At 43.1% G+C, this 25,906-nt stretch overlaps 2 protein-coding genes across 4 annotated transcripts in view; one reads left to right on the forward strand and one right to left on the reverse strand.

Moving 5' to 3' along the window:
* Window positions 1-15,510, reverse strand: part of edar (ectodysplasin A receptor) — a 34,964-nt gene extending 19,454 nt beyond the window's left edge. For 2 of the 3 annotated variants that reach the window (XR_013845139.1, XM_080038381.1), the window contains exons 1-3: window positions 15,287-15,510; window positions 2,728-2,796; window positions 118-237 (exon numbers count right to left, since the gene is read on the reverse strand). Coding sequence is in view for 2 of the 3 variants with exons in the window: in XM_080038381.1 (XP_079894507.1) it covers window positions 118-237; window positions 2,728-2,778 (171 nt within the window). In the remaining variant the exon portion in view is untranslated. Of the gene's footprint in view, window positions 1-117; window positions 238-2,727; window positions 2,797-6,039; window positions 6,073-15,286 lie in introns of those variants that run through there. The other variant, XM_080038382.1, reaches the window with a different exon arrangement.
* Window positions 15,511-23,511: 8,001 nt separating this feature from the next.
* LOC307258346 (E3 ubiquitin-protein ligase SH3RF3-like) overlaps window positions 23,512-25,906 on the forward strand; it is a gene marked incomplete at its 3' end in the record, with an annotated part of 92,282 nt that continues 89,887 nt past the window's right edge. The window contains exon 1 of the mRNA XM_080037858.1: window positions 23,512-23,977. Within this exon, the coding sequence (XP_079893984.1) occupies window positions 23,564-23,977 (414 nt within the window). The 5' untranslated portion in view covers window positions 23,512-23,563. The remainder of the gene's footprint in view (window positions 23,978-25,906) is intronic.

Genomic DNA, 25,906 nt, shown 5'->3' on the forward strand with positions numbered 1-25,906 from the left:
GTTATCCGTCTCTTCCACCGACTCACTGCAGCAACTGGTTTTAAAATGTGTGCGGTATGTGTGTGTGTGTGTGTGTGTGTGTGTGTGTGTGTGTGTGTGTGTGTGTGTGTGTCTCACCATATAGGGCTCGTGTCCTGGCTGGCACTGAGGGCAGGCCTGGCAACTGTTACTGGTCTGGTTGAAGAATTCGTACTCTCCACAGCTGGAATACTCGGCACTGGCAAACATACAACACACCTGGAGGAACCAGAGAGACAGATAGATGTTGAATGTGATAGCGTGAAGACAAACATGCAACCAGCTCCATGGAATAGTGGAATTGATGGTGTAAATTGCGCTGCTCTACGGCACTACAAGAGTGATCGATGTAGGAGGGATAAGATATATAGTGATAAAGAAATGATTGGAAGATGCATTCAGGCATTTAGTTCATTATTTCTCAGCACTTGTCCGAGCATTTATTTTCCTTCTAATAAATTTTTCAGTATTCCCTTTTTTGCTGCATATCTTTTTTTTCGACAGCACTGATCCTCTGTATAACATTTTTCTTCATATATAATATACTTAAAATTATTCCATTTATTTTTGTAATCTGTTAAACCTTACTTTAGGCCACATTGATCTGTACATGAAAGATGACCAAGTCTATTGAGTATTAATTGTTATTATACGTTATTCCCATATAAAGCCACATCAAACAAACAGTGTCATACAGTATATCTAACATCATGTCACAGTCACTGGTGATAGAAGATTTTAGCTTTGCCGATTTTACGATTGCAATTTGAATCCATTTTTCCCCTAACACTGGGACAACAGACACTGTCTTGTTCATTCGCTTGTTTCCATCTCAGGGAGTTTAAACGATCGTGATGATTCACTGCCAACATCTGCAACAGCGGCAGAGAAAAACGACTGCATCAGACAATATAATCAGTAAAAACAACAAGCTGGGAATCAACATCATTTTAAATTGGCAAAACCCAAACAGCAAAGAAAACAAAGATCACGCACTGACTTCTTCAACTGTGAAGATCATTAGTTAGTGTGTGTGTGTGTGTGTGTGTGTGTGTGAGTGTGTGTGTGTGTGTGTGTGTGTGCGTGTGCGTGCGTGCGTGCGTGCGTGAGTGTGTGTGTGTGTGTGTGTGTGGTTGAGAGAGTTTCCACAATACCAGTATTTGCTTGTTTGCGTTGTGTTGTATGGGTATCTGTGCTGTGTCATCGTGGCACACTGTAATAAGTAGCAGCTGCCATCTGTAGCTTTACCAGCACGCTTTGTTCTCTTCCAAACAAACAAACTGACTTCCAAAAATCATCTGCAGTCCAGAAAATGATGGAGGGAAAGAAAGTGAGTGCATGACTAACTCTCTCCATCTCTTCTCTGTTGTTTCTAATGACATCTCACTCCCGCTCTCCACTTCATCCTTGCAACCGGTGTGTGTGTGTGTGTGTGTGTGTGTGTGTGTGTGTGTGTGTGTGTGTGTGTGTGTGTGTGTGTGTGTGTGTGTATGTGCGTGTACAAGTGTTTGTATGTTTGTTTTCTACAAGACTTCAATCAAATGTAGTATAGTAACAAGTACCATATTTGTACGTAAAAAGTCTCATAAAATGGAAATACTCAAGCGCAGTCTAATAAAAGTGCAACAAATTTGTACGTTACTTTCCGCCACCATGAGTCATATCATCAGACACATGTCTTTGTACACACAGATAGCTTTATTTCATGTTTTTTTCTCTCTACGCATTATCCTACAATGTGACATTAGCGGTTTAGTTTCTCTGTCAGTCACTTTGCCCAGAAATGTCATTATACAGAATTAGCGGAGAGAGACACATTTCTAGCACCACTATGTAGTGCGGTGAAGTAAACTGACACCACTCACTTAATCCAAATATCTCTCTCTCTCTCGTTCTTGACTATAAGTGCTCTTGTGTCAGCCTGCATGTGTATGTGCACATAGCGACTGATCGGAGGCAAACACAGCAGGACTGTAAGGTATGAGGAGCCCTGTTGGGAGCACTGCCAGTGGCTTTTAAAGATCAAAACAAGCAGAGAGGCTCTTGATTCCAGGTTACAGATTATGAAGATATGTGCTGCTCTCTAAAAGAACTCTAGGGTCGGCTAATTGGTACAAGTGCTGCAAAAGTTGGGCAAGAGGCTGGCACACAACAGCTTAAGTTAAGTCTGGATGACACAGTGCCAAGAGTGGAGTCGAGTCTGAGGCAGGAATACCGTGATGATTTTGGACTTAAGCTACTGCTTGGCAATATTTGAAAGAGGGGGCAAGGAGAAGGGGAAAAGAAGGAAGACTCGGAGGTGAAGAAATAGGGAACGGGATGAAAAAAAGGGACTGCATATAAGGTCGCAGTGGGGGGACAGCCATTCTGGAGAATACTTGTTGTCACTTTTTGCCAAAATCCGTGAATATCTCCTCACAATCTGTTCCCTGAACATACCTGTATGTGCCCTGGAAAATAAATCCAGCCTATAGGCTCTGCAAATGGGCATGTTACCAGCTATAGTGGGCCACCTTTAACCCTTGGTTGACATACCCCTTTACACAACCTAAGCTGTGTATTTACACCCAATATAAGCACAAAGTACTGACAGGTTTTCACAACAAGCGTTCTCCAGGATCGCTGACTCCACCTTCAAGGAGAGAATGAAAGCAAGAGCACATGACCAAGGAAGAGACGGGAAACAAAAGGCAAAGAACAAAAACTTACTAGTAATGAGGAGAGAAAGATGGACTTCTTCTGACCTCTCCTCTCTGACATCGTTGCTGGATCTTCTTCCTGGAGAGCAGAGAGAAAGATGGAGAGAAAAAGGTCATTGTCTTTGTTGTAAGGCAAACCTTTTGCTGCAATCAATTTTCTGCAAACCTCATTTGCAGAACAGCCCAGTCATGTATCAAAATGTTCCTGCCAAAACAAGTGCTGTCAGTGGGCATGTTTGTGTGTGTGTGTGTGTGTGTGTGTGTGTGTGTGTGTGTGTGTGTGTGTGTGTGTGTGTGTGTGTGTGTGTGTGTGTGTGGCCCAGATGATTTCACTGTCCCGTTACCGTCACGTCATCGCCAATAAACATGTAATAGCAGCAAAACAGCCAGTGGCATTTCTCTGGCTCATAAATGCAAGCACACATCACAGTTGGCTAACCTCTGCTTCCATAAAAGGACGATTATATCACTTAAGAACATTTTAATATCAGCCTATTTCTTTGTATTTCACTTCACAATTCCACAACAAGTGTGGTGAAAGTTGATAAAAAAAAATATGTTAAGTTGATTTTAAGTAAATGGAAGAGATGCTATTCCAAACACTCACACAGATTGGCTGTGATGCTGAGGAGGGCATTGCGTAAACAATAATTGGGAGATGTGTGTTTGTTTTGATAAAACTCTCTTAACGACTTTGGCAAGAAGACTTTACAGGTTTGCGAAGGTGTGAAAGACTGGGAGAGCAGCTGCTAGCGCACTTTGTTACTTGCTAAATCAATCAAGGCTGCTGTCGGGGTGGGCTTCCAATGCTGTTGATCGCCACACTTCATATTTCTGTCAGTGAGGCATAAGGTGATTTATTGGTGCAAGTTTTTGTGACTACGTGCGCCCGGCGTGTTAATGTCTAATTGCTTGTTTATTTCGTTGTGCATTTTGTCTGCAAGGGCATGCGTGCGATTTTTGTTTCAACGTGTGAATGATGCTAAGCTAATGAAAGGATATGTGTTGGCATGGTGCCTCGGTAAAGAATCACCTCTCAAAATGAGACATTTGGAATTCAAAACGATGAGCCCAGCATCACAGCCCCAGAGGCTCGGAACAACATGCAAACAAACCCCCACCCCTCAAAAGAAAACAGCTTGACTCTCTCTCTCTCTCTCTCTCTCTCTCTCTCTCTCTCTCTCTCTGTCTCTCTCTCTCATACATACAAACTTGCCTGCTTGATTAAAAAGCACCATGTTGACTTAAAGGGGACAACAACACTATAAATCATGTCATCTTTTCGACACATTGTTTTCCCTTTATTGCACAATGAAAATCAGTATGTGTGTGTGTGTGTGTGTGTGTGTGTGTGTGTGTGTGTGTGTGTGTGTGTGTGTGTGTGTGTGTGTGTGTGTGTGTGTGTGTGTGTGTGTGTGTGTGTGTGTGTGTGTGTGTGTGTGTGTGTGTGTGTGTGTGTGGTCTCTGACACTCACAGGGTGGCAGCACACAGATAAGAGCATGCTGTTGAATGAGAGCCGTTTGTGTCAGCTTCCTGGAGCGCGGCGGAGGCTTCCACAAATACTGTGTGTGGAAGCTGCCGGGTGTTAAATTGCTCTCTCAACTCAATTATGATTTGCCTCTAATCTACAAGTAATTACAAGGTAACATTTAATAATCTGAACCAACATAAACGGCAACATATCAGTATCAATAAGACCCATTGAGGGGAATCAAAGGCACATTCCTTATGATGAGCTCAGCGAGTGTATATAGGCTGTGGATTCATTTTCTGGCCATTAGGATCAAATAGAAATAGTTTAAGTAACAGCTTCAGACAGGGATATGAAATATGAAATATGAGACAGGGAAATATGCATTTGATGTTATCAGCCAAACCAAAAACAAAAAGGGGGGAAAAATGTAATGGGAAACTCTTGATTAACAACCTATATTTCAAATCTGTCTACCAAAAAAAGTTCATATTTATTTACATTGAGTTAGTAAAGACGACAAGCCCCAACACAATCAGCAGTGGAGTTAAAGTATGCACACACACACACACACACACACACACACACTATAGATAAACACAACAACAGCACCTTTAATTACTGTTATCGAGCACATTTCTCACGGAGCGCTCTCAGTGTTAATTGCTAGATATTGCAGGAAGATTTATGAATGTGTATAGGGAGACCCTGTGACACCCCCTAAACCCCTGTGATGACACAGCAGCATCCCATCCACTCACACAAACAGTCCTGAAGCACAGACAGGAAGCCCTTTTACAGAGAACGCTTTTTAACTCTAAGTTTGTTAGCTTTTATTTGTATCTTTCGAAGACACTTAACGTCCCATTATATATTTTTTTTCTACATCAAAATGAGATAAATCTCTAAAAGAATGCTATTGTTTTGATTGACATGCCCTGAGGTCAGGACAGTTCAATTTGACGCATTAACAGCTGAACTTTAAATCCACCGGAAGATGTCGGAAGCATCAAAGTGTGTTTGATTGTGTGTGTGTCTGAGTTTGAGAGAGAGACAGACAGGAAGAACACACCATTAGCTGTTATCTGGGGTCAAAATATGTTGTCTGTATCCAAACCTCTGATTTCACTCTTCCATGTTGCAGACTTCAGTAAAAAGCCTTCTGATCTTCAATGATGGCTAATTCCTCAACCCCGAGGGTTTGATCTTGCTTAATTACAGCTTAAGCACACACACAGATGCACACATGCACACACACATACACACACACTTACACATAGACAAAAACATTTACAATTAGATATATGGCCTATAAATAAGCTCGGAAGTGGCTTCTGAGAGCAAAATATTTTCGGTTGTACAAGTCCTTGTGGTAAGACCACAACCGGTGTGTGTGTGTGTGTGTGAGTGTGTGTGTGTGTGCGTTTTTAGCGCGCATGCACGTGTGTGTGTGTTAATCGGGTTTGTGTGTCTATGCTGAAGAGATAAAAGAGTAGATAGCACTTTTTTGTACAATCAGGAAGTAAAGAACTGCCAAATGGCTGTGGACTCCCTCGAGGCTACTCATTATGGAGTTAAAGTACACGCACGCACGCATGCACACACACACACACACACACAAACACACACACACACACACACACACACACACACTGCTACGTTTGAAGCCGCTCTGTGTCTTCTGACACTCTGTTCTACCTCTTTCTACCCTCTCTAACCCTCGCTCTCTCTGTCAGGGCAGGTCTGAGATGAAAGTCAGCCCAATTCTTTTGCCCCCCCGAGGGTATTAATCTTCTAAAGACCGCATAATCTGTGATAAATAAGCCTTCTGTCTTTAGCTGTGTCCTCACCAGGTAGAGTCTGCGCAGATTTTCGTGGCTCCGGCAAAACACAGCAATCGCACTGTGCAGCTCCCAGTATGAACGTGTGAATTCAAAGCACACACACTTTTTTTTAAAGCCCTATTATTTTGCAATGATTTCTAGACTTGTCAACAGCTTTTTTAACCCTCCCTCTTTCTCTCTCTCTCTCTCTCTCTCTCTCTCTCTCTCTCAATCTCTCTCTCTCACTCTTTCTAACTCCTTCCAACAGCTCTGCCTTTGTCCCTGTTTTTCATTTGGTTGCATTTAGTTTGCTCTCACTGTGAGCGGAAGGAAATCCCATACGAAATTTGCACATAACTACGGGAAGACAAATTAAACTGCTTCATTAAAAAAATAGCACAGCAACAAACCCATTGGCCTACAAAATCCATGCCATGCAATTCAATGAGACCTGAAAAAGGAAGACATCTTTAATCACAGTTTCTTGGCCTACAGTGACAAGTATAATGCCTTAATGTGGTTCAAAATCCAGCACGGGACTTCAAAGCAGAATATAGTCCGTATTGATACAGCTAAATATGACAGCTAAATGTGATAGACGCCTTAGCTTAAAGTCATTATGGGGATGTTTATGACCCTGTAGGTGAAAAGGAGGGTTTTGCTATATGGAATTTCCCATACATCAGCTCATACAAACACATACACATTAACTAGACAGGGACTATCTCCCCACCCCTGTTAATTCACTGTTCACTCTTCCTCATTTTTTGGCAGCTGGAGCAGGCATCCTCCCAAAACTGACAATCAGTCGGTCTCTTGTTTGTAAATGTGCACGTACTATTTAAGGGAATGCTTACAGTAAGACCTTACTGTTTGAGCACATGTCGTTTTCCTTTTCGAAAGACACACAGCATTCAAAACTGTAAAGACAAGGACTACCCAAATTCCATTAATCAAGTGGCCGAGTCTTGGTTGACTAAGAAGATTTGAGGTGATTAGTTGTTTCTTATGGGAAGTGGGCTATTCGTCTTTGGCCATTACTTGGAAATAATAGTCACATCTCTGACCCCATAGGATAGCCACAATGACCAATATGCTTTGGTCTTTAATAAGCAGTAGATTCCTATTGCATGATAAGTCTGTGGTAATAGGTCACTGTTTCCCCTTTATCTACCCAGAGTGGAATGTCCAATGCCCAATGCGTTCACTCTATAGTTGGCCTCAGGAGTAACAGTGTAACATCTGGGAAATCGAAAATTATCCCAAGATCCGAGAGTGGACCACCAACAACCAGTAGCAGCAACATGCAGCTAGTTCAAGCCAAGCCAAGCCAAAGGGGCCACCACTGGGGGATGAAGCAAAACACGTTTGCATTTCCTGTAGACCAAGCCATTGTCGAGATTAAAAAGCATTACACCAATACTATCCAACAACAACATGTAATTGGCTGTGAAGAACATTAGCTCAAGCTATAGGCATACATCCACAACCTTTTATTTGATCTATGATATTGCATTTTTGAAGTTCTGTAAATGAGCCAAATTTACACCCTTCTTTTTAAACCTTACGACTACCACCTTCGTTTGGGGTTCTTAAAAATCAGATCCTTTTCTCTGTGAAATGTAACAAGGACACATGAATACATGTTCAGTGACTTTGTGGAATATTGCAATATATTGAATTATGCATCGTATCACATTGTATTGTGATAAATCATATCGTGACCCCATGTATCATGAAGCGTATGGTATCGTGAAGGCCTTGCCAATACCCAGCCCTATGCGCATGATAGGCACGGACTTGGGGCTACACTTAAAACAGTTTAGTGCACCAAAGGGACTAAACCAGTTCCATCTTTGGCACTTGCTGCTGCTGTTATGTTTCATTGGACAACATAATGGATACCACAGCTAAAGGGTTATTCCGTATGTCCTGATTTAACTCCATTCATTCATTCATTCATTTCGTTGGGAAAAATGCCTAAAACCTATCTTTATAAATATCGTTTTATGTCTTTCTACCTCCATTTCATTCAATATCACTATTCACCAGCGATGGATTGTGTGGGAAACGGCTTTTCACCATCTGTGTTTAACCCATGTAGAGGATATTCATTACTCCATTTCATAATGACTTCCTGCCCGATTAAGTAATGGGACAATCAGTGGCGACGGAACTCGGCCAAAAAGGAAAACCAATGAAGTAGATGAAAAAAAAGCGGTTAGAGGATGGTTTGTGGTCTCTTCCATAGCACTTAATTTCTGATGACAATTAAATCAGCAGCATGTGGATACAGGGGTCTCTCTGTCATTCTGGTTTTAGTATTTCTTAAGGGAGGGAAATCTGTTTTCCATTGAAATCCTTCTCTTTCTTCTCTTATTTATTTATTTTTCTTTCAAACAACCTCCTCCCCGGCTTCTTTATCTGATATATTTGAAATCTAATAACACATGCTATAAATGGTTGTTGTACTCATATGATTGCACGTGGCGTTGGCCCACTACGCTGTCAGTCTGATGTCTCACTAAATGAAATATCACTTTGGCCACGTACGTACATCAGTTAAACCAAGGGATCAACATTCACGCAGGATACCTAAACCACAGACAAACACACAATGATTTGCACACTGATTCGTCTGATTCCGGGCCATGAACAAGTCCCAAAAGCTAATCAATCTCTAATCCTGATTCTTTTAAGAACCCAGGCCTCAAAATGCCAAATCCCAGCGAGATCCCAAACACATGTTACTCACTCTGACTGCCTGCTTGTTCTTTTTGTGTGAGTGCACACACTATCACCACAAATCCTGCCCCCTCCCAGCCAACCAAATGGCGGGTATATATCACACTCGCCATCATTGAGCCCCAGAAAGAAGACGAGACGGTCGGACGTCTGCCCAAAAGTAAATGCTCTATCTATCACAGAACGTAGATCTTTCATTTAATTTATTTTTCATAAGCACTGTAAGGTGGCGATTCTGGAGAATGTTTGTTGCAAAAATCACTTTTGTCAAAATCAATGAATATGTCCTCACTGTTTACTACCTGTCCCTACTGTGTGCTCGTTCGCTGAAAGAAAATTTGGTGTTAATACACAGCCTAGGCTGAAAATGAGGCTCTGTAAACTAAATGGTATGCAAACAAAAAGTATGCAAATAAAAGGGGGCACCTCGTAGCTATAGCAACATTCCCATTTACAGAAACTATAGGCTGTGTATTAACACTGCACTAGTAGATAAAACACGAAGCAGAAAAGCTCTAACATTGTGGATTTCCCCTCTATCAAGTTTCATGTTACTGTTGAAAAACTTACTCTAACAAGACTTATTTTCACATAATATCTTTATCCTTACACCTCTGCTTATACGCAATGTGCTATGTTTCATGTCATGTGTTCCATTCAGGTAGGTCTAAAGGCCTCGAAGAAAAATAGCCCCCACATAGTGAACACTGACGCCTCAATTGTGAAATATGAATTGTGATATTATGATCAGACCGAACCCTTCCAACAGCTTGTCTATAATCATCAGGCAGAGAAATCAGAGAATTTTGTTCAGAGTAAATACCATGTCATTAAAGTGTACAGTGACAATAATGGCCTAGCTGTACTTCTAAAAGAATCTGCTCGGAAAAGCATCAAAACATGCCTCGGTTCATCGGTGCTTAATGAATGTTCTGCTCTGGCGTTTCGATAATAATTCCAAATGTGTGTTCAAGAATTTTGCGCCCCAATTCAATGTCAATCCACTTTTTTTTTTAAGTAATAAGTGCCCGTGTCTGTCTTTTTTCTCTCTCTTTCTTTCTTTTTTTCCACAGGTGAATTATGAATGAGGAATGTGCTGCTGGCACTATGTCTCCTTTTTCTATGATTTGGAGGCAGCTGGAAGGTAAATAGAGGGGTGGCGGCGAGGCTGTCACTCAAATTAGACAAACAGCTTTCCACTTGAGCTAAAATCAGACTGTGAGCGAGCGTGTCTCCAGACTTCTCTAAACAGAACTCACTGATTGGAGAAAGGCTCTACAAAGACGTAGGCTGTATACATCGATCATTATAATGACATTTCGAGCTATTCTGGCTTTGACGGTGCACTACGGACTTCATTTGCTAATTTGCGGTCGTTATAGGAAGTCAAACGCGCTGAACAAAGTAGCCATCAAGGCTGGAATATCAGGGAAACCAAATGAACCAGAAATTAGATAAGTCTAATTTTGCAACGTGATTACCGTCTGTGAGTTTCAATGGAGAAAATAAACCCATCATTAGAGTGACTTGCAACTTTGGAGACAGACGCAAAAACCTCAGACAACAACTGGCTCTCGTCTACCGCTGCTGACTAAATAACTCCATTTGCTCCAATCCTGTCCAACAGAAGCATGGAGGTTCATCGTGGGAATGGCTGTATTTTCACAGGAGTGTCAAAACATGCTTTGCTGCAACTAGAATTTCCCTCTAAATAACATAAGACTAGAGAGTAGTGCTGTAACCGGGACACCCAAGGAGACGGTGGCTCAGATGTCATCTACAGTAGGAAAGGCTGTGATTCACTTAAAGGAATACTTCACCCATACGGAACCAGCGTTCTATCATTATAAAATAACTATTATAATATAATGAATTAGGTTTTTCTTCCCTCAGTCTTCCCTTAGTCTTTCCTTGGCCCAGCTGTCCTGTTAATCCTAACCCTTACTGTGATGTCACAAGAAGGAAACTGTAGGGTTAGACAGTGAGACCATAAAACACTCTTTCTGCCTTTTCTCAGGCTAAGATGATCCGATTTAATTTTTTTTTGCACATTTATACTAAATAGGATCTCCGAGTTCAATACACTTTCATATTCCAACCGGTGAAGTAGGCCTTTAAGGACTGCTTCATTCCTGACATCATGTGCAGATTTCTTTTTGGAAAAGCAAAGCATAAACAGCTTTAATATGCTCGTTTTTATTTGTGTGTGTGCGTGTGTGTGTGTGTGTGTGTGTGTGTGTGTGTGTGTGTGTGTGTGTGTGTGTGTGTGTGTGCGTGTGCGTGCGTGTGTGCTTCTGTACGTGTGTGTGTTTGTGCGTGTGTCTGTGTGTGTGCGCGCTTTTTCTTCATCTCTCTTCATCTTTTGATTGCTTTAATTAGAGACTTACTGTCAACTTCCCACTCTTTGCGAAGGAAAAACAAACTCTTAGGGCACATGAAAAGAAGTCTCACACACACACACCTACACACACACACACACACACACACACACAGGACTACACACACACACACACACACACACACACACACACACACACACTAAAACACACACAGGCTCGCGCTCTCTCTTAACACACACCTATCCCAGGCTCCAGTCAGTCAGTAGTAGGCTCTTTGATTCCCTGCCTGCCGGTGATCCGTCTTTCATCGTCTCCTCTCCCTGATCCCTTGTTCCCCTCGTTAGCTCTGCTGGGGCAGAACATCTCCCTCTCTCTCTCTCTGTCTCTGTCTGTGTTTACTTTGCACTGGCTGTAGGTGGGAAGCCTAATCCACCACCAGGAATTCCTCTGTATATTTTATTGCCTGCCTCTAAACCCCCAAACAATAAAAGGGATTGCCGAACAATGCCATCCCCCTAGACTGAAACCTTCTATACATTAAGATAAATATGTTTTTGGGGACGAGTGGCGCTACCTCTCTCAGCCTTAACTCCCTTGGTTCTAGATGATACAGTTCAGTAAAGCGTTAAACAATGTAGTACGCACTGACAACCAGCAGTAGACTAGTATTTTAGGAAGCACACCAAGTTGTGTATTGTGAGAATCACTGCCACAGTTCCAATAAAAACAGCCCTTAACACGGAGAGAGTTACTGTCAAAGCGTTGGTTTTCAGTCAGTATATTAGCATTGTATCTGCATAGCTCATTTTCTGTTTGTTTCCAGTGGTAAAAATTGCAATAATAAACCCAAGGTTTGTGTTCTTCTCACCCTCTGCGGAGATCTCTTAAAACAAGTGGAGTGATTCTTGAGGGTGGATCACTCCAGTCGGAGCAGCAGATATACAATACAGTCGTGATGGATGAATGTGGTAGTGGGGGTCGGAGGAATCTTCAAAGTTAAGAATGTAGGCTCTAAGTACTTAGAGAGTTGAAACTGGCAACCCAACACGAGCATCTGTGCGTCCTTCTTCTAGTAAAACTTTATATTTCACCTGCCGCCCTGAGCAACAACTGGGCGTTGCGTAGTGCACAGGTGCCCCCGACTAACAACATTATCCCTCACCAGCTTCTCACCTGCCAATTCTCTGTCTCAACACACAGCCAAGCCAGAGGGATCAAACCTGCCACGCTGAGCACGACTTGTGCCTTTAAAGCACCGGCCAACGCACAATAAGCTGTTTTTTAAAGTTTCACCTTAAGGCACATGCTGAAAGATTGTTGAGTATTTCATCCAATGTGATTTTCAAGACCTATTTCTGTTTTTCCTTCAATGTAATACTGCTGCGCATAGAAGAAGTAATTCACGACTGACTGAAAAAGCTTCCCACATACTCCTAAGTACCATACACACAAATTAGACCACAAACCCCAATTTGATTAAACTTGCTTTATGGAGAGAGGTTTAAGCTATTTGATTATACTCCAACTGATTTAGTTTAAGTTTGTTGATCTTTCTGCACTGGGGAACTTATATTGGTGCGTGAAACCTAGGATGAGAAAACTTTATTCTTTTCTCCTTTTTTGTTGCTTTGCTCAGAGTATTGCATGTTAATTAAAATATAATGCATTGCAGATACCTCCTGTAAGGCCCTTCTAGGAGTCCTGAAGATCAACTGCATTACATTAGTTTTGTGGCAATGATTAGTGACGCAGCCCAAAGAGAGATAGTTGTTAAGGCCAGTATTTAAAACCACAATAAGGTTGGGTATATTGTCAGAAGAAGCCTTTTGATTCCTCTTCTAAAAGCGCTGTGCATTGGTTTGATTAGCATAGAATAGTGCACATTCAGATCCATGAGCATCATTTTCTAATTCATATCATTTTCTAATTTATAGTCGGGTATTTCATCCGTGAATTATCTATTTGCTCAGCTGTCAGCGTTAAAATCCCAGCCTTATAAATTCACATACATCAACACTTCTTTTCCAGTGCTGTTAGTAATCTCAGCACCCACTTAAATGAACTCAAGTTTGAATACATTATTAATACTCTATGGTCTCAATTAATCTGTCTACCTACGGTAAGCACAACACTATCTTGTGTTCCATTAAACTGTCTCTATGGCATTTTGTGAGCTACTGTTTATTTTATTTTTTTGCTTCACAAGTACAACTTTCAAGTTTAGTCTGAAATGAGTCAGGCTATTCTAAAACAACAGGAAAAGGTATCGGTGTGATGTATTTCTGTACTTTTTCCAGATGTATGAAAAAAAAACTAAAAATAGATAAAAGCCAATGTGCCTGAGGGGATGACACTGAAACGTTTGGTTTCTGGCAAACTGTTGCATAGATTAAATGCGGTAACCTAATGAGCGGAAATCACTTAACTTCCATAAGCAAACTCTTCCCGACATGTTTAGTGGAATTTCGCCTTAGATGTGCAAAGCATCATGAATCACTCAGCCCTATAGCCAACAGCAGGCCTTTCTAAGCTGAGCTCTGTCAAGCCCTACTAGATGGGGATGATGATGACATTGATACGGCCGTGCCGATTGGAATCAGCTGTGACATAAATCTGAACAATAACTTTCACAAGACAAAACACAAGAAGATCCCTTTTCTCCTTTTCCATGATATCACTGCAAAACAAATGGGCTCATTGTGTGAATTCTAGTGCCGAGCAACATTAGGCAACAGAGCAAGTAAACAAATTATCTGTTCACTTCGGTGTGTACTATAGGATGATCATGATGGCTACAGGCGCTGGCTTTGTTGGCTTTTTTTTCTCCTTTGGCCTTCATCTCTTTAATCCTCAAAAAACTATAAGAACTCCTCTTGAAGATGAGTTACGTTCCCTCCCCTGTGTGTCTCCTCCGCCTTTCTACCTGCGCACATGAAAGACTCAATGGCAGCGGAGGAGACGCGCCATGCTGGGGGCTGAGAGAGACACAGAGAGACACACATAGCCTACTCACAGATAGAGAGATAGAAAGGAGGGACAGAGAGAGAGAGAGAGAGAGAGAGAGAGAGTGGGTGGGTATGTGTGGGGGGATAGAGACGGATTGATTTCCACCTCCAGCAGCTACAGTTCAAAGCCAGCCAGCAGACTTCAGAGGCTACGGCAGGACCCGGCATGTCCCCAGCCGGGCCAAGCTGCCTGTCTGCGGGCAGGACTTCCCCCGGGGGGCCCGCGGCACCGGGACAGTCAGGCGGCACCAAGAAAACAATTATGCACAGAGAGAGAGAGAGAGAGAGAGAGAGAGAGAAAGGTGTGCAGTGAAGGTCACACAAACGCTTGCACACTTTCTCTAAAACACCCAGCCAAAAATACAGTGATCAGAGGCAAACTCCCAGACACACCACCACCACCACACACCCTACTATTAGTCATATGGCTTATTAACAGCATTAGAATGATTTATTATCTGTAAATGAGTCCACTTTGCTACTGTGTGGTTTCTCTTACTCCATTTACACTGATCTCCACGAGAGAATCAAGTCAGGGGGATTTGATATCAGCATGTTTTGGGATTCAACAGTCAAAACCTTGTAAAAAAAAAAAAAGAAGCAATTTCAGGCCTAAACTGTGAAGCCAGTGATGTGAGAAATCATCTCATTTGGCTCTTCCACCTTGGGCTACAACCTCTGCACCAACACGTACAGTGCCTTTCACCTAGCAGTCTACACTTCAGAAAGTATTTAGGCACATCATGCTTGCTGCACACAAACACTGTGCTCAAACTTTTTGTAGATGACATGTTAACACAAATTGATATTGGTGGAAATACATTTCTCAAGGCACTTGGCCAACAAACAAATATATAGCCTGTAGCCTAAAGGCTAAACTTTAACCCAGTCTGATTCAGCCTGTCAAGTAAATAATAAATAGGATGTCATCTCAATGCAGGAAAGTACTTTTGCATAATTGAACACAAAACATGTTTTAGCCTATAGCCATCTTTGGTAGAGTTGTCTTTTTCTTTGTGCATGTGCATCATCAGTCCTATAGCCTACACTTCCTGCAACAGAACTTTTCGTAAAAAGTTAAATGACTTTTAAAGCACATGTTTATTTGGCAGAATAAAGTGTTGCTCAGGAATTTCCCCGAAGTCTTGCAGCAATCCGTCCTTGCATTCCTGAGACGTCTCTTACCTGGAGCTCAGAGAGGGAGGGAGGGCACGGTGCTTTGCGGGCTTCTCCTCCGCTGCTGCTGCTGCTGCTGCTGCTGCACTGGCGGGGCTCTGCTTGCGGGCCGATCAGTCCTTGAGATCCGTGATCAATCTCCGGATCAGCATCGCCAAAGGGAACTGAACTGACTGGCTGTCTAAACTTTTTTTTTTCTTTAGGCCTATACTCCTCACGTCTCAAAAGTTGTGTGTCAGCCTCCAGACCCGGGTGCATGTCGGTGTGCCTTGCAGGCTCCTCCTCGATGGGAGAGAGTGAGAAGTTTACTCCGCCCCTGAATGAAGAACGGATTAAACGTGTCCCAGGTAGACTACCGCTAGCCTATACACTCTCGCACGGGGGACAATTAACACGCTGCGGGCTACGACTCAACTCCACCATCTAGCGTCCACAGGCCTGTAGTGGCAGGCCAGCACTCAAAGAGGAAGTGGGTAAACTTTGAACTCACCTCAGTGAATGTCTGTCAACCACTTCTAAGATGAGCACAAATAACTCAATGTACACCCTTGCATATGTTCAATTTTATCTTAAAGTTGAACTATATTGAATAATGTTCGCCACAAGTTTCTGGAGTCCAACTTAAATTATTAGTTAATTAATTCATTTTGTGTCACTGACTGAACCTAGTGAATAGGCTATATGAATGTATTGTTATATTGTGTATGATAATAACACATACTGTATGCCAACACTACTACTAGGCTACCTCTACTTCTATTTCTATCAATGTTATTGGCACCACGATTAATTAGGCCTAGTTCTACTGTCAATATTTCTTAGGCTATACACGCAGAGGCAGACACGTACCATTCGTAAATAATAAGCTAAATATTTCAATGTGGACGGAAGAAAAGTTGCATTTCACCACTGCTGACAATAATATGACCATTAAAGTGCATGAAGCCCACCACACACACACACACACACACACACACACACACACACACACACACACACACACACACACACACACACACACCACGTCTTGCTTCAGATGATGAAGTGTCTTTGAAACGGTGGCTATCAATTAGGTTTGGAGTGTCTGTGTTTGTGATGTGGATGGCTGGTGCCTGTTGTCTGTGTTTGGACTTAAAGCTCGGACTAGTCTTCCTCTGCTCCACCTCCTCCTCCCTCCATCCGCCGCTTCTCCTCTTTCTCAGCCCCAGGAAGGGTGAGATAAAAGAGGGGCTTTGAAAACACTGGGAGGCCTGTAATTATTTACTCTGACACTGCGCCTCAGTCTTTCCCCCATGCTGTCCCTATTTTTTCAATTTCCACTTTATCTCCATATTCCTTCTCTCTCTCTCTCTCTCTCTCTCTCTCTCTCTCTCTCTCTCTCTCTCTCTCTCTCTCTCTGTCTTTCTGTCACTCTCTCTTTTCCAATGTCACTTTCCCTAGCCCTCTCTCTCTCAGTCCGTTTCCTGTCTCTCTTCATCCTCTCCTCTCTTTCTCTCCGTCTTTTTCGTGGCTCCTTGATGTGGATCCAGGGGCTTCCTGACTTAAAGGGAGGATGAGTGCAGGATAGATAGATTAGATGTGAAGAGAGGATAAAGGAGAGAATGAGGAGGGGATCAAAGGCAGACTTCTGCTGAGAGAATGATGGCTGGCCCCGGACAAAAACACATATTAGGGGCAAAACCTGTGTTTATGATGATGGATGGTGGAACACAAAAACACATGCAGCCGACTGTGCGTGAGGTGAAATGGGGTGTACGAAGAGATAGCACAAGACCAGATAATGTGACAGATGTAATATATGAGACGGCGCAATGAGTCAAGCTGAGATATAGAAGAGGGAATAATGTGGGCAGAAAAAGAAGAAGAAGAAGTGGTTAAACAAGAGCAGATGTGATGAAATAATGGATTTTTTTGATACATTTGATAAGACATTCACTTAAAGCTGTAATGCATAATTTTTTCATATACATGAATGTCAAATGAGTTGACACAGTTGATTAAGCCTCTCTGCTCGACAAATCTCTATGTATTTCTCAGTATGGCGGAGATTACAAGAAATGTTTCAGTTGTTGATTCTACTGCTAAGAGAAAACCTGGATTTACAGAAAAATCAATTAAATCAGCACACGATCAATGAAGGCTTAAGGCCAGGACACACCGGTCCGACTACCCGAAAATGGAGACTGCCGATGTCTTCCCGTCGCGGCCAAAAAAGTGCCACACACCGAGCCGACTGCTGACTTTCCGTGCGCTCTGCGCTTGCGCGGGACGTAATGTCTCCATAACAGCAGGCGGAGCTAATCTGTATTGCGGCCCAAAAAAATACGGAAGCCGGAAATGATGGGAAAGCTCTCTAGACCATAAACATAGATAGAAATACGTATTTATATTTATGGACCATAAAGAGCACCATTTTTAGCAGAGAGTGTCGAGCATGGTGTCGAGCAGTCAACAAGGGTTGATGCATGTGAGTACTCGCTGAACGAAACAAACAAACACGTTAAAACAATGGCTAGCTGTTGTTAGCTGTTTGTGCTACCCGCCTCACTTCTGGGCTTCACTGATTCGCTAGCCCTCCACCAAGCCCTCCGCCGGCTCAAAAGAAGCCCGACGACATCTACGACGACCGATTTCACGGCACACACCAAACAGATTCGTGTCCCCGCCCCCTTCAGACTCTCCGACGGCGATTATCGGGCCGGTGTGTCCGGGCCTTTACCTCATGTAGATGCACCAACTGTGTTGTTCTCATGGGGGCAACATAAGTTACACACTATAGCTTTAACTATTTTCACCCTTTTACATTAAAAATAGTGCGATATGGGAAGACGTTACATCTGGCTTTCCCGAAACATCGTCTTCATATGTAGCCTACTGCCATCCTGTTTTACTTATTCATTGTCATGGGCTCTGCCTTTATTAAATTGTGCTTAACAAATAAGTAGTTGTGATTACTTGGCCCGTGAATAAATGCAATCACTAACACTGGTGGAATATGGTTTGAGTCTCTACAAAGTCTGGACATGCTTCGAAAACTCTGAGATCAGAGTTTTGAAGATTCACGGAGTCACGGACCGGCCCCCATCAGCACCACATCAAAGTAGCCTACCGTAGCCTATACTCAGAGGAGATAGCAGTCAGTCAGCGGAGGCCTAATTTGCTGCTGCATGATATAATGAAGTTAGGGTGACTTCAATTTGCGGAGACATCATTAAAAACATACTTCCTCGTGCTTTTTTATCTGCCTGCCCTACGGAGGCACACAACTCCTGAAAGGGGGTAGTCGAAAAATATGGTCAAAGACATTTCCACTTCTCAAAGATGAAATGTTTCTTTTTCCTGATATTAAATATTTACCGATTTCTCCTTCACGGAAAAGTTGAATCCTGGGATTATGATGATTATATAAACAAACTTCATTCTTCATTTCTCTGTTGTCCAAGTGAACCTATACCGTAGACTATATGGCCTTGTACCCCCTATTGGTACCCACTTCTCACACGTTCTCTAAGTACTCTTCAACAAGGAAGCAAAGAGCTGGTTGCCATAGTAACTGCCGTGTCAGCTAACCTACTTTTGCATGAACGAAGGACATTGGTCGATGGGGGAGAGGTGTGTAGTATAGGTACATGGAGGAGAATGAACACACATGCACGCGCACACACACACACACACACGCACACACACACACACACACACACACACACACACACACACACACACACACTAGATCGAATCTTTCTCAAGAGCAGTGTGTGGGAAAACTCTTGTTTGCAGAGAGGTGATTGAAAAAATTTGAATCAATCATCATTAATATTATTGATAAAGATGAGGATGAGTATAAGAGCACATTAAACTATGGTGAGCCCTATAGGTATTAAAAATAAAGATAGTAAGTAAAAATAGAATATGAATGCAGCAGGTCAGGTCAACTTTATTTTCCTAGCTCATCAGCAGATGCATTTCCCAGAGGACGGCACTCATTTACAAAATGATTACACTGCAGTATTTTTCAAACAATTCTGCTTTTGTGTTTGTGTGTGTGTGTGTTTGTGTGTAGTTCAACAATAATACTAAATATTGCATTGCAATAGAGCATTAAAGCCCATTGGAAACATATAAAAGGCCTGTCTAACTTACCTTGCCAAGCCTTAAGCAAATTGGGCACCATTCACTGACCCTCTCCTCGAGGGAGATCAAATGCAATATTATATATTTCAAGCAGAATAGTGGAATACATTGTATCATGTTGAGAAGCAATCATGTCAATACAATGTATGCGAAACGATGTATAAGAATTTGTTAAAGAGCTGTTAAACCCTTCTATCTCCAAAATGCTTGTCGTCATCGCAAATGGACACGTCTGCTATTTAAGCAGCATCCACCTATTGACTGTTATTGATGGCACTGCATCCTGCAGGGAGCCCTAACTATTGCTGCTGAAATAGAATGAGGGGATTTCTCATCCAATAACCATTTTTGTCCGCCTCTCCCTGTAGCTCCCGCTCTAATTCTGAATCATTGGCTGTGGAGAATTGTATTACGCAGATGAAACACAGTGGGCATGAGACATGAGTGGGTATGATAAAGAGAGAGAGAGAGAGAGAGAGAGAGAGAGAGAGGGAGAGAGAGAGAGAGAGAGAGAGAGAGAGAGAGAGAGAGAGAGAGAGAGAGAAAGAGACCATGACTTTGGGCTTGTTGCCAGCACATGGCCCGCTGTGCTAGTGAGACATTCACAAATCAGGGCTTGACAACACCAACAGCAGCAACAACAACACACATGTATTGATGTGGCTGAATAACTGTGGCGCTCCAATGTTCTGCCTCCATGGGGATACAAACAGACCCGCAAGAAATGTCAGGTCTCTGTAGATTAAATGCAAGGGGAGATTCTCTCGGCTGAGCTGCAAAAGTGCAAATAGAAGTCATCAAGTTACCACATTATTGGAGCTAAAGACTTGACCTTCACTTGATTTCACTGGAGTTGTTCTTCCTTACAGTTATGAGTAAAACGTTTTCAGCATGTGACTTATCAATGTGAATGGTGTGGGTTGCATACAGCGCACACCCACCCTCCCTCTTTCTTATTGTAGTGGTTTGCCTATATCAGTCCGCCCTCTGTGTTTTTCATCGTGGGTGGTAAATAGTGGGCCAACCCCTTTACCAAGGAAGGCGTCACTATGTCACACATACACACTTGTAGAAACACAGGGACAAACACACACACACACACACACACACACACACACACACACACACACACACACACACACACACACACACATATATATTCACTCGTTCCTGCAGAGCTGAATGTGAGAGCAAAGCAGGTCTGAACAGGTGGACGAGCAAAGCAAGCCTGTAGTCACGGCTGAGAAACTACACACACACACACACACACACACACACACACACACACACACACACACACACACACACACACACACACACACACACACACACACACACCTGTCAGTATTTATCCCCAAGGCAAGCCCAGCTCCTTTTACCTTTATCATAGAAACTTAACCAACCTGCCACTTAATTGAAAATAGTCTGATATGGCGTTTCATCATTCATCACATTGTCTATGGCTGCTAATGTTGTATCGGTGGATTACCACATGATGTACACCGCTTGTGCAACATGCAATGAAAATCCTGAGTAGTTATCCAATAATACTCAACTCACACGTTTCCATGTACCTATACTGGTATATTCTGTTTTGTATTGTATACACTAATCCTATATAATCCTTTCATGTAGGCATGCAAGAATACTAATTGTTGTTGCTGGCTATAATAGATTCTGATTGTTTTATTAATTTGCCTCACTGATATTTACATGGCCACCAAATGGGATGTCTCGTAGTCTTCATAGCTTATATGATGGGGGAGGGGTGGGGGTATAGTAATTGGATAACTTTTCCAATATTTCAATTAATCAAACCAGGAGAGGCAAAAAACAAAGAAAAGAAAATAGACAATCAGCTGATGGCCACCAGGCGTCGCCAGAAACCTATTTTACCTGAGGTAATGAAAAGGATGTGTAGTGTGAAGTCTGTCAGTTGGATTGCCTAGACCTTCTGTATATCACAACGCAGGCCCGGTTCTAGACAGTTAGATTAAGGTGGGCCTGTAGAAATTGTAGGTGGGCACACTGGGCAGAGAGGCCAAAGATGCGAGCGCGCACTGTGAATTGTGTAGAACACAATATGCAAATAAACGTTGAGTGTTGCTGTGTGGGAGATTTGATTCTTGCATGTTTTTTTTCCAAAATGTTTATGAATAACATATCATTTACATTATATACAACATAATGTATCTTTTTTTTTAATTGCAGTATTAACTGTAGGCAGCCTGAGCTGATTGAAGAGAAAGCTTTGGGACTGGGCAACCTGGATGGTGGTAGTCCAGAGCTATATACTATACACACTATAAGACATACAGTAGTCTTTCCACTATTGGCTCCGATGTCCAGCTGGGTGAAAATAGTAGCCAGCCGAGGTCACAACCCTGCTAGGGAGGTCCGGGGGTATGCCTCGGGAGATGTTTTTTTACCTTTTTAAAGTGAAATGCATGAATCTGGTGCACTTTGGGAGGAAAATTAAGAGGCTAAATCTGAGGAATTTTGTGTGAACAAATAATTTGGAGACACTGGGTCGGATGAATTAGAAGCTATTGAAGAAAGACACATGGATTTTCCTTAGAAATATAAATTTGAAATAAAATATTATGCAGGGTCCTCGGGGATGGGCTTGGTGCTCTTTTTCTTTTACGGGACATATTTTTCTGTAATATAATGAATTCATTTAAATGCAGTGAGAGGAAGGAAGCAGAAGAACTCTGTTGTCCAGTTATCTTTTTTTCCACAGACGAGGCTGAAATAGGCTACAGACTATACACAGTGCATGGGCAACTGAGGGCAGCCCCATTTTCAAATATTTTTAAATAAACTCAATACACACTGTGCATGCAATGGACTTGAACGTGACGTGATCAGTTAACCTCGGATTACCTCCCAGATGAACTGATTCAATTATTAAGCTATTAACTATCTACCAAAACATTGTATTCCTTTTATTGTATGATAATTTACATTTACATAATATGATGTTGATATCAAACACAGAAACTAAAAAAAAAACGAAATAAAAAAAATAAAATTGGGGGGGCCCCCTTGGCAGTCGGGACCCTAAGCAACCGCTCATTTTGCTTATGCCTCGGGCCGGCTCTGCTGACCAGTGACCACTATAAGCGGGTGGGTAACTTGGAGGCAGGCTGTCCTGCCCACCCAATAATACATTTAGAAGCAATGCATGGTAATGGTATATTCTTTAGTATTAATTAATTGTCTGAATTTGTCCGATAGTGGGTCTGGACTTCCACCTTAACATTTTTTTTTATTTATTTATTTATTTTTTGATTGGGTGGGCACGGCCCACCCTGGCCCCTGGCTAACGCCGGCCCTAACGTGAGATACCACATCAAATTGATTACCAGTCAGTTTAAGACAGTTTGATTGGTTTTGCGTACACGTAGGGCCATAGTGTATCAATACAAATGAATCAAGCTCAGTTTTGAATCTGTTTCGTAGATAGGGACATAGCCTATAGGCCCCTGCTTAATAGCCTATGTCGGTGACTAACTTGTGTGACTCCATCTTCATGTTGTCATTGAAAATAGCCTACTGTATGTAGCCTACGTTGTGTTTTGTATGACTGTTCATTAGCTAGTTTGTGTGAGACAGGAGTGACATCATTCTTGTTTCGTTCTTTCTCTCCCCCCTTTTTTCTTTCGTTTTACTACTCGACTACTGTGTGAGGTGACACAAACCTGTCTGGTTCACCTGTTCACTGTCAGGCTGTAGAGCGAGCTGTCTCTACTGGTTGGAGGGTCTATCTCTCTCTCGCATCCTTTCTCTTTCTCACAGTCTGTATCAATCCGTCTCTGGCGCGTGAGCGCGCGCCGCAATTCTGATCGGCGCGCGGATGATGATGATGATGAGAGCGTGACCTCACCGCTTTCTGCACAGCTGCTGGAGAGAGGGGGAGACTCGCAGCAGAGAGCGAGAAAGCGACAAACGGAAACACGTTGCGGGAGACAGCGCGAGGACCAGAAGAGCGGAGAACAGTCACAACAACACAGAGGGAAACTGCTCGGCGCACGGAGACTCCGTCGTGGGGCGTCCGTTGGCTGCTTCCCACTCGTGCCAGAATGTTCTGTGCCCCCGGTTCATTTCTACGGTACAAGTCGCCGCGGCGTCCCCACGGACACTGAAGCCCAGATGCTCACCCTTTCCGCCGACATGGACGAGTCTTCGTCGCTGCTGGATCTGCTGGAGTGCTCTGTGTGCCTGGAGCGCCTGGACACTACGGCCAAGGTGCTGCCGTGCCAGCACACCTTCTGCCGCCGCTGCCTGGAAAACATAGTCAGCTCCCGGAACGAACTCCGCTGCCCGGAATGCCGCATCCTGGTGGACTGCGGGGTGGACGACCTGCCCGCTAATATCCTCCTGGTTCGCCTCCTTGACGGTATCAAGCAGCGGCCCCAGCGAGGGAGCGGAGGAGGCGTGGGGGCGGGAGGCAGGCAGTCCCTGCCCGGGGGCTCGCTGCAGGGGTACGCAGCCGGGATATGCGCTTCTCCCCCGGGCAGTGCGATCAGAGAGCTGCCCGTAGCCGTCAGGAGCTCCCCTGTTAAGGTTGGTTATACTTTCCCACCATCCACGATGGCCAATATCTCTCTGTGGAGCGATTAACAGCCAAACTCTGTTTACATGTGCACATTTTATGAATCATTGTTTATCAACACAATAAACACACTTCCTGAAATACGACATAAACATTCTGCAAATAGTCAGTCCTTTTTCTATTCAGCGTTCACCAAACAATAACAACTTTTAAGACTGGTTCCCACTGTCCACAAGATTTTGAGGACCATTGTAAGGCCACTGTTTCCCACTGTTTATATCTGATGTTTGACGGAAATTATTTGCTATAGCATGGTGCATGCATATATCTTAGCAGTTTCATGGCTACGTAAAGGATACATCCAAATCTATAGGCCTATGTTGTGAATATTCATGCAGTGAGACTGACTGCAGCATAGATTGTTTGATAACAAAGGATGAGGAATAGACTTGGTAGCAGAGTCGAAGTTATGGGACATGGAAACAGCTAAACATCCCCCAGAACAGCAGAAGTGCATTGCTGTGGTTTTCTATTTCCTGATCCATATTGATTGTTTTAATGGATTATCATTACTTGTGTCTGTGGTATTCCCTGATGTGCCATTACTTTGGTAACATAATGAGAGCGTCTTTCCCTGCTATGCCACTGAGATATAATTAAACAGAAGTAAATGAGCGAGGGAGAGGAAGAGATGCAAAGTGTGGAGAAAGATGGAGAGGATTCACCTGTCCGTCATTGGCTTGGGTGAAGCCCAGTTGCCCACAGGCTGCAGGCAGGCAGCAGTTGTGAGGTTTCATAACCGCAGCTCAATGGCAGAGGAATGCAATGGAAGAGAGAGAGAGAGAGAGCCTTGTTTACTTGCTATGCGGTGCATCCAAACGCATTGTCTCGTGGCCCCGTAATCCGAGAGGTGTTGTTGAAGAATGTGGCTGTAATGTGGGCAAGGAGACAGAAGGTGTGATATCATCCGGGGTCCCGTGCTGCTGCTGCTGCCAAAAATGACGGCCGTCGCCTCGCCTCCAAAAGTGGAATCTGAAAAATCCTGCAAAACTTCTGGCAGTTGCGATGAGATAGAAATAGCTACTCATTGGGATTTCATTGGTGTTCTTTTAGTGTTGTCAATTGCGGAAACATCCGAGAAATGCAGCTGCTCACATTCGAAGAGTTATTATAGATATTATAATATTATAGATCACACAGAAACAGTTTGTTCAAAAGAAATGTTGAAATATGCTTTGTGGAGAAGAAACAATCTAACTGGAGTCATGACCTCGCTTCCCTGACAGCTTTGTTTTCTCACTTGTTTTCCTTCAAAGAAAGACGAGAATCCCAGACTCAATAATACCTCGTGCTGTAACTTGTTAAGACGGATAAACTGTATTTTTCTAAGGAGAGCCTGTGTGTTGTTATGTATGCTGTGCTGCTTACTGATGAATGCAAAGGGATTTCTCTGGGCTGTGAGCGAGGGTGGTCGTGGTGGGGCAGGTGTGTACGTGTTTGCTCTCTGCGGCTTTCTATGCCGAGTGCAGTGGCGTCCCCGGTGAGAGGGACACCCCCCTACACACACACACACACACACACACACATACACACACACACACACACACACACACACACACACACACACACACACACACACACACACACACACACTCAGCACAACAAGACTACTATCAGGAGAGCTGCTATAGCCATTGATTGAGGCAGTGGAGCGCTTTGGCGTGATGAAGTGCAGCAGCGGTGAGCAGTCACTCATTCGCGACGATGAACAGGAATCCAAACCCTCAGCGACATTCCCACCAAACCCTTAACATTCCATTTCAATTCACTCAATAATCTTTACCGGTCCCCGCAGGCAGACTTTGATACCTGGTACATGTGGATTGAAAATTTAAAAAAATAATATACCACATTCGCACAAAAGAGATGAGATGCATCAA

The sequence above is a fragment of the Ammodytes marinus genome (genome assembly GCF_949987685.1).
Source record: "Ammodytes marinus genome assembly, chromosome: 12".
In the NCBI taxonomy this organism is placed as follows: domain Eukaryota; kingdom Metazoa; phylum Chordata; class Actinopteri; order Uranoscopiformes; family Ammodytidae; genus Ammodytes; species Ammodytes marinus.